The sequence below is a fragment of the Raphanus sativus genome, chromosome 6, assembly GCF_000801105.2.
Source record: "Raphanus sativus cultivar WK10039 chromosome 6, ASM80110v3, whole genome shotgun sequence".
Taxonomy (NCBI): domain Eukaryota; kingdom Viridiplantae; phylum Streptophyta; class Magnoliopsida; order Brassicales; family Brassicaceae; genus Raphanus; species Raphanus sativus.
This window is the reverse complement of record NC_079516.1, coordinates 28,940,762-28,949,510: the sequence shown is the minus strand read 5'-3', so window position 1 is coordinate 28,949,510 and position 8,749 is coordinate 28,940,762. Positions and strand designations below refer to the sequence as shown.

The following is an 8,749-nucleotide window of genomic DNA, read 5'->3' as shown; positions in this document are numbered from 1 at the left end:
TCGACCAGGGGTCTTACATATATATATACATCAGGTCGTGTTTATCCTAATACAATAAGGATAAAGATAACGACTAAATTACAGATAAACATAAACTATATCCTAAGTGGATAAGTACAACGTCGATAAGCATTATCTCCTGCGGTCGGTACGGTCCTGGTCGGTCCGTTTATGTCGATCACAATCTGGTACATAACAGAGTAGTTAATTCGACGACAAAAAAAAGTAGTTAACTCGAAAAATGAATATGCGAAAATAGTCCTAAATATTATATACTTAAACTCCTCAGAAAAAATATTAACAAAATAGTGTTTTTTTAAAAAAAAAAAAGACGTTACAATCTCTTTGCAAATTTTAAACTATTAAAATATCACTAAAAAACATAGTATTTAAAAACGGTTGTGACTACGAAGTGCATCATTGATAAGCGCATTGAATATCATTTCTTTGAGATGGATTATTTGGAGTTAGTCCAGATTGTGCACCTTCCGGAAGAGCGGTTGACAATCTCCAATCTAACAACCAATTTCTCGAGTTACGCGTTCACCTGCCATTCTTTCATCTATTCCTAGTTCTCCTTTCTTCTAATACCAAAGAAAACTCTCTTGCTCATTCAACTCATTCCAATCCGGATGTCTTTTAAGTTATAGTATGATTGAAAAAGTGGTTTTTCTTTTTTTTTTCTCCGCTAAAAAAAATAAAGACAAACAACTTTTATTTCAACATTTCTCACATTTTTTTCCTTCTAAAATCTCCTTCCACTTTCATTGTTTTTTCTTTAATATTATATGTGCAGCACCCCCGAACCCGGCTATGATCCGCTGTCGGCCAAAAATTGACAAGAATATGACCGTCGGTTTCACCTAGCCTGTGGCTCGTGAGTGATACATTTTTAGTTTATACCCCGCAGCTTAGCATATAGCTTAATTTGCATCCAGCACCGCGAATGCATAATGGAGTTAAAGGATTAAGATACAATATTATTTAACATCACGAAAATTTTAAGAAAACATTCGAATTACTATATTTAATAGTATGAGTTTGAAAACACAAATTATTTATACATGCTGCGACGGTCCGTAACCCAAGAAAATCTTACATATATATATATATATATATAGTTTTTAACACTGCATGTCATTTTCTATGATTTTATTACATCTTATGTCACTTTAAGTTACTGAGGTAGTTTTTGAGTGGTTGTTTACGTTATTGTCCGACTAAAACTTAGAGTCTTATTGTTAATCTTCTTCCTTGTTTCCTTTCATGAAAATTAAATTAAATACCCAGAAAAAAGTGAGACTCGTAAAAAACGACGATGAAAAATTTCCAAATCCTAGCTAAACAAAAAAGAAAGAAAATTAATTTAAAAAAACTCTCGCGGCGATTACGATGGCGACAAACTAGGGTTCTATGACCCTTCGGCGTTGGAATCCAGGAATCGATGGGAATGGAAGGAAAGTATCTGAGGAATCACAGGAAAGGAAACTGGGGAAGATTACGGCTAGATGTTACGATCGGGAGAGAGGATTGCGAGGAGATTTGATCGACAATTTTTCCGATTCACGATTCAGAGAAGGAAACTTGGTGAATCTTCACGATCTGGAAATATCTTTGGGCTTTCACCTTCTATCATTACAGAATCTCAGGAAATCTGAGGTAAGAGGTTTGTTATCATTAAAACAAAATCTCTTTCCATCGTTTATGGAATCAAAAGAGGATATGATATTCTGGGAATGGGGGAGTATAGGAAAGTTGAGATTCTTTACAATAAGATGGTGGAGATTTTATGCTTAATTGCGGGGTTCAGGATTATTATTGATACTGGAAAATCTGGAATTAATAGGGTTCTGATTTGTGTATGTTACATGGAAGAGGCGAAACACTATAAAAATACTACAGAGCTCATTCTTGCTTATATCATTCGTTCTCGCTTCTTTTCTTACAAGCACAATATCTTATTGCTTTGGTCTTTTGTTTCAACTAATATGTCTCAGAGTCAGTTTATTGGCAGTTCTGGAACCAAGGAAGATGGAGAAGGTGGGCGCAAGAGTTTGAAGATTTCGGTGCCTCATTTCAACAACTCTGACCTCATCAAGGGCTATTCCAAAACATTGATTGGAAGATGCATGAATCCGGTGGAGCAAAAAGTCAACTTTCTGGTGAGAACTTTTCCTAAAATCTGGAACTTGGAGGAGAAGGTGGTCGGTACTGATCTGGGGTTGGGGAGGTTTCAGTTTGACTTTGACGAGGAAGCTGACACTGAAGCTGTGCTCAAAATGCAACTGATATACCATGGATTTTACCTATTTTTACCCATGGTATATAAGTGTTTTATATACTATTTATTATGTATTGGAGTCTATTTAGAGTATTCACAGGTTCATGGACGATTTGGAGATATATGGTGATTTTGGTGCCTTTTGGAGTCTTTCAAAGTGCAGAACTGAAAAGACGCTTCAGATATTTAGCTCTTGACAAAAGATGAAATTTTGAGTTATCTTTCCAATCCCACCGGTCTGAGGTCAATCCGTATCCTGTAGCAGAAGTGCCCGTTTTACTGAAAAGTGATCAGTCTGCCTCGCGAGAGGAAGCTGTCGAGAAGAGGATTGTATGTCGATCGATGCAGCACACTGCATGTCGATCGACAGAGACATCAGAATGTGGGCTGAGTATATTTCATGACCGACTGAAGCCCAGGAGTCACCACAAAGTTACAAAAATACCCTTGACGACCAGAAACCCTATTTATGTTATTTCTAAGACATTGTTGACGGCTACGCTTTAGACGCTTTCTACGCTTTCTTTCATTCATTGTTCTTAGTTAGGAGAGAAAGGAGGAACTCTTTCAGAGTCCTCCTGGAACTCCTTTTCTTTTGGTTTATTTATCTATTGCTTTTCATCTATTCATTTATGATTTCTGTGACAACTATCATGTCTGAATAGATCCACCTGTTAGATCTAAGGTTCAGATAGGTTTGTGGGATTAGCCCCAAACTATAATTTCTAAGTTGTGATATTCATCAAATAGATTGGCCCTATGCTTGTTCTAGATTAGCTAACTAGAGCATAGATCACTAGGATCCTTATATCTTGAATTATCTGTTTGAACTAGTTGTCTCCTTGGAGAAGAGCTAACCGCCCTCCTTGTGGCCTAGTGTTCATTATCGGCTCGCGCCTAGGCATTTCTAGAAGCCGTCGATCGATATCCCGACAGGTGAATCGATCGGCGCTGCCAAAAGTTTATCGCTCGATATCTCTAAAGGATATCGATCGACTCTTTTTCTGGTCAACAAACGACAATTGAGATCAGAGATCTAGTTATTTAACCAGTGAGAGATCACTGATTGTTAAGCGGCTGAGTTCTATAGTATCATGCAAACAACTTTTTAGGCATTATAGACATTATAATTCCAATACCTGAATAGAAACCCTAGATCTAGCTACCATCCTTCTATCAACATTTCTTGGTTACATAAGAACAACTGCCTTGTTCGCCCTTGCAATTTAATATATTTACTATTTTATTTACTGTTTTATAATCTATTTACTGTTAGCCTAACTTAATCATATAACTCATATAACTATTAGATCTAGTGTGTGCCCTAGCTCCTTGTGGATTCGATTTCTAAGTACTATAATTTGACCTCTTTTGATGAGAGTAAAAATCACTCCTTAGGGTAATTTGAATGGTATCAAATTCGGCGCCGTTGCCGGGGAACTTCGATCGCCATTAGATCTTGTTTAGTTAGATTTTGTTTAGGTTTTATTATTGTTCAAAAATCTCATAAAATTTTTTCTTCTGTTTCAGGTACATACCAGGAGCAACAATGAAGAGAGGATTTTTAGGGTTTTCAAACAAGTCTACTGGTTTATGCACGATCCGTAAGTCTACGAGGGTAGTAACGATCGACACCCTCCAAGCAGCATTGATCGACAGCATACACCACAAATCATTCGACATCGTCCATCATGAATCGATCGACACCCTACGAGAACCAGTGATCAACAGAGTCCACAAAACGTCAAACGGCACTGTTCACCTGAACACTGTTCACGCCGGTACTGTTCACCAGAGTACTGTTCACGCGGATACTATTCATCAGAGTACTGTTCACGTGAATACTGTTCATCCCGATACTATTCATCGGAGTACTATTCACGCCGATACTGTTCATATGGGTACTGTTCATCCGAGTACTGTTCATCGAGGTATTGTTCATCCTGCATCGATCGGTACTGTTCATCCAACGTCGATCGACACTGTTGGCCCATCTTAGACCATCCTTGCTGAGCTTTTGGAGACTCAAGAGGAAGCACCAAAGGTAACATTGCCCCGCTCAAGTGAAAATAAAGGAATAGTATTGGTTGTGATAAGGACAGAGAAGGATGCTCAGTTAGGTAATGAAACGGGTGTAGTTCTGGAAGAAACACTACAAGAAAAACAGGAAAATTCTGACGACCACTCCGACGGAAAGCGAAGTCGTCGGACCATTCCGACCACATTCCGACGACATACCGACGAAACCCAAAAACACGGGTTCGTCGGTATTTCGTCGGAAAAGTCCGACAAACTTCCGACGAAGGGCGGTCGTCGGTATATTCCGACAACAATTCCGACGAAAGCCCGACAAAAATTATAACCGTTACGGTCGTCGGAATTCCGTCGGAAAATACCGACGCCGTTCCGACGGAAGCTCTCGACCGTTGGCGAGAAAGAATATGCCCGTTTATAGCCGTTAGACATTTTAAAAAAACCGACGGAATTCCGACGGATTTTTTATATTTTGTCGGAATTACGTTGGAATGGCGTCGGATTGCCGTAAGCATTTTCCTATAAATGCAACCTCTCCTCATTCATCTCATTCACTCCTCATTCTCTCTTCATTCTCTCTTATCATAAGAAATTCGAAAAAATCATGTCTTCTGGAGATTATTTTCGTTCGTGGATGGATAGACCTCATTTGGATCCCAACACCAATTTGCTTACAGAAGAATACGTTCGAGGTATTGGAGAATTCATGAAGCTTGTTCAACAGCACCCGGATGCAAATACTGGTATGGTAAGATGTCCCTGCTCTACTTGTAATAACAATAGAATTATAAAAGAATGGGAAGTTTGGAAACATTTGTATAGAAAAGGGTTTGCACGGAATTATAAAGTTTGGTATCTTCATGGGGAAACTGGTTTTGAATATGGTAGTAGTAGCGAACCTCAGCCTGTTAGCGAACAACCTCAGTCTTATGGTTGGTTAGAAGAACCGAGAATGGATGTAGATTATGGTGTAGGTACTGAGCAGATGGTACATGATCATTATAGAGGGGAAGAACCAAATCTCGAATTGGGGAGATATTTTGACATGTTGGATGCAGGAAAACAACCTTTGTATAAAGGTTGTAGAGATGGTCATTCACCTTTATCATCTGCAAGTAGATTGATGGGTATTAAGACAGATTATAATTTGGCTGAAGAATGCGTAGATGCGATAGCTGATTATGTTAAAGGTATTCTGCCAGAGGATAATCTTGCACCGGGTTCATACTACGAGGTTCAGAAACTTGTTGCGGGTCTTCGATTACCGTACGAAGTGATAGATGTATGTATCGACAACTGCATGATCTACTGGGGAGCGGATAAGGATCGGGATAAATGCAAATTTTGTTGGAAACCTCGTTATCAGGAAACGAGGGAAAGAGTTCCGGTACCATTCAAAAGAATGTGGTATTTGCCTTTGACGGAAATATTGAAGAGGTTGTATCAGTGTGAGCGCACGGCGAAGGCAATGAGATGGCATGCAGAGCATTCTACAAATGGTGAGATTAGACATCCTTCAGATGCGAAGGCTTGGAAACATTTCCAATCAACATATCCAGAATTTGCTGAACAGAGAAGAAATGTTTATCTGGGATTATGCACTGATGGTTTCAGCCCATTTGGAAAGCATGGAAGACAATATTCTCTATGGCCGGTGATTGTGACACCATACAACTTGCCGCCAAATTTGTGCATGCGACGAGAGTTTTTGTTCCTCTCCATTCTCGTCCCCGGACCAGCTCATCCTAAGAGATCACTAGATGTGTTTCTTCAACCACTAATATATGAGTTACAACAACTATGGGCGGTTGGTGCTGAGACATACGATGTTTCGTGCAGAGAAAACTTTAATATGCGGGCATTACTTATGTGGACAATAAGTGACTTTCCAGCATATCGTATGTTATCCGGATGGACAACACATGGCAGGCTTTCATGTCCATATTGTCAAGATAACACATATGCTTTCCAACTAAAGCACGGAAGGAAAACATGTTGGTTTGATTGTCACAGAAGATTTCTACCACCTGATCATCCATACCGTAGGAGTAAGACTTTGTTTACGAAGAACAAGCATGTGTTTGATGATCCACCTACGGAAGTTAGTGGGAAAGATTTGGCGATACAGTTTAGGGATTTTGGTGCACAAAGGACGCCAGACGTAGGTGGACATGAAAACATTCCAGTCGATGCTGTTGGAGAGCTACATAACTGGCACAAAAAGAGTATTTTCTAGGATCTGCCATATTGGGAGAGTCATATATTGCGTCACAACTTAGATGTCATGCATATTGAGAAGAACTTTTTCGACAATCTGATGAACACAATCTTCAACATCCAAGGTAAAACGAAGGATAATCTGAAGTCAAGGTTGGATTTAGTCGATATCTGTGATCGTTCTGAACTTCACGTTGATGAGAACGGTACGGCACCTTTTCCCATTTATCGGCTGGATGGTGCTGGCAAAGAAGCGTTCTTTGATTGGATTACAGATAAAGTGAAATTTCCAGACGGTTATGCATCAAATTTGGGTAATTGCGTTGACAGAAGCGAAGGAAAGTTTACTGGCTTGAAGAGTCACGATTGTCATGTGATTATGCAGCGGCTCCTTCCGTTTGCTTTTTCCGCACTATTACCACGTAATGTTCATGAAGCAGTTGCAGGGATAAGTGTTTTCTTCCGTGATTTATGCACCAGAGTAGTGACTGAGCAGGGTATTAGTACTTTGAAGGAAAACGTACCCGTTAGTCTTTGCAACCTCGAGAAGATATTTCCTCCATCATTCTTTGATGTAATGGAACATCTTGCTATTCATCTTGCAAGAGAATTGGAGCTTGGTGGTCCTGTGCAGTACCGATGGATGTATCTTTTTGAGCGTTATATGCATCATCTGAAGAAGAAGATCAAAAATTTAAGCAAGGTGGAAGGATCTATAATTGCACAGGTGATCAATGAAGAAACTTCAAACTTTGCTGAAAACTACTTTCCATTAGAAGTGCATACAAAAAACCGAAGACCTGCTCGGCATGATGACAGAGGAGAGAAATCAACGTATCATGTTACTGTCCCAAGCATGTTCAGCGAAATAGGACGACTAAGTGGAAAACCCACGAAGCGGAGACTGACGGAGATTGAGCACGCTCATTTGCAAACATATTTGCTTACCAACTGTGAAGATGTTCTACAATATGAGAGGTAAAAATATATTTTTCATTTAAATTGTTATATTAATTTTCAATAAGTTTTATTTCATATGAATAATATCTTTTTATATAGTGTTTATATGGCAGAGTTGCGTATGACTTACAGACATACCACAGAAGAAGAGCTTCAACAATTCAGACATAACGGATTTGCTGCATGGCTTCTTAATTATGTGAGTCATAACATATATGAAATAATTAACATTTTAATCATATATATTTAGTATAAAATAATAAACATTTCACTCATATATATATTTTATTTTATAGGTGACTGATGGTTTGGCCAGAGGTTTTGTGTTCGATGATTGGATATGCGAGTTTGTGCGGGGACCAAACTATGTGGTCAAATCATATCCAAAATATTGTACACGAGGATATGCCTTTGCAAAAAAAGGTCATTCTAGGACAACTTATGATGGAGGTGTTTCCTCTTCTTCCGGTGACGATGTCTACTACGGCAACATACAAGAAATATTGGAAATCCAGTATCCTGGTATGGTTGGATTGCGGTGTGTAGTATTCGATTGTGATTGGTATGACACCACCCCAGATCGAGGAGTGAAGACTGATGCGTTTGGTGTTACTTCGATTCATTCGCGGAGGAAACTTCAATATTATGATCCTTTCATTTTTGCTTCGCAAGCTGATCAGGTATGTCAATTTAATATTCAAAAATATAATTAACGATTTATATATTATTATTAATACCTTGAAAAATTGATAGGTGTGCTACATCAGTTACCCTCGGGTTACGTACCGAGACGATCCATGGATCACGGTGACGCAAATCAACCCAAGAGGACGAGTAAACGGACCTTCTGATAATGATCCATTACAACCAAACTCTACCAGCAACGTGAGTGCAGTTGAAGATTTGGCAGAGGTTGAACTCGTTGAGAATTTTAACGAGTTTGGACTTGATGCTGTTGTACACTCGGAGCCAGAAGCTGAGATTGGCGAGTTTGACGAAGATTCTGAAGATTCTGAAGATTCTACAGATTCTGAAGATTCTGATTAGGACTTATGTTTTCTTAGTTGTATGATTAGTTTTTTTTTTTTAATTAACAAAATCCGTCGGTATTCCATCGGAATATTCCGATGAAATTCCGACGACTCGTGGTTAATTCAGGGTCTAGCCATTCGTCGGAATTCCGTCAGAATATTCCGATGGAATTCCGACGGATTTTATTAAATCTGTCGGAATTCCATCGGAACACTCTGACGGAAT

General features: G+C 39.0%; 1 protein-coding gene across 6 annotated transcripts; it reads left to right on the top strand.

Moving 5' to 3' along the window:
• The first annotated feature begins 623 nt into the window (after window positions 1–623).
• On the top strand, window positions 624–8,724 carry LOC108829286 (uncharacterized). Of its 6 annotated transcripts, XM_056987591.1 has the most exons (7): window positions 624–877; window positions 1,439–1,659; window positions 2,004–2,321; window positions 3,812–7,510; window positions 7,592–7,691; window positions 7,789–8,172; window positions 8,246–8,724. In XM_056987591.1, the coding sequence occupies exons 4-7, from the start codon at window positions 6,600–6,602 to the stop codon at window positions 8,537–8,539; spliced, it is 1,689 nt and encodes a 562-aa protein (XP_056843571.1). In that variant the 5' UTR covers window positions 624–877; window positions 1,439–1,659; window positions 2,004–2,321; window positions 3,812–6,599; the 3' UTR covers window positions 8,540–8,724. The 6 variants fall into 6 exon arrangements, with proteins under 6 accessions (XP_056843571.1, XP_056843572.1, XP_056843570.1 ...); XM_056987592.1 differs by having other exon boundaries at window positions 624–1,659; window positions 2,015–2,321; XM_056987590.1 differs by having other exon boundaries at window positions 624–1,659; window positions 2,004–2,162.
• The last annotated feature ends 25 nt before the right edge of the window (window positions 8,725–8,749 follow it).

What these genes read in the sequence shown, in the direction of transcription:
- LOC108829286 (XM_018602950.2), top strand. Translation starts at nt 6,600, where the DNA reads ATGCATATTGAGAAGAACTTTTTCGACAATCTGATGAACACAATCTTC. An exon ending in GATGTTCTACAATATGAGAG is followed by an intron (nt 7,511 to 7,591) that starts GTAAAAATATAT and finishes CTTTTTATATAG; the next exon opens with TGTTTATATGGCAGAGTTGC. An exon ending in CTGCATGGCTTCTTAATTAT is followed by an intron (nt 7,692 to 7,788) that starts GTGAGTCATAAC and finishes TTTATTTTATAG; the next exon opens with GTGACTGATGGTTTGGCCAG.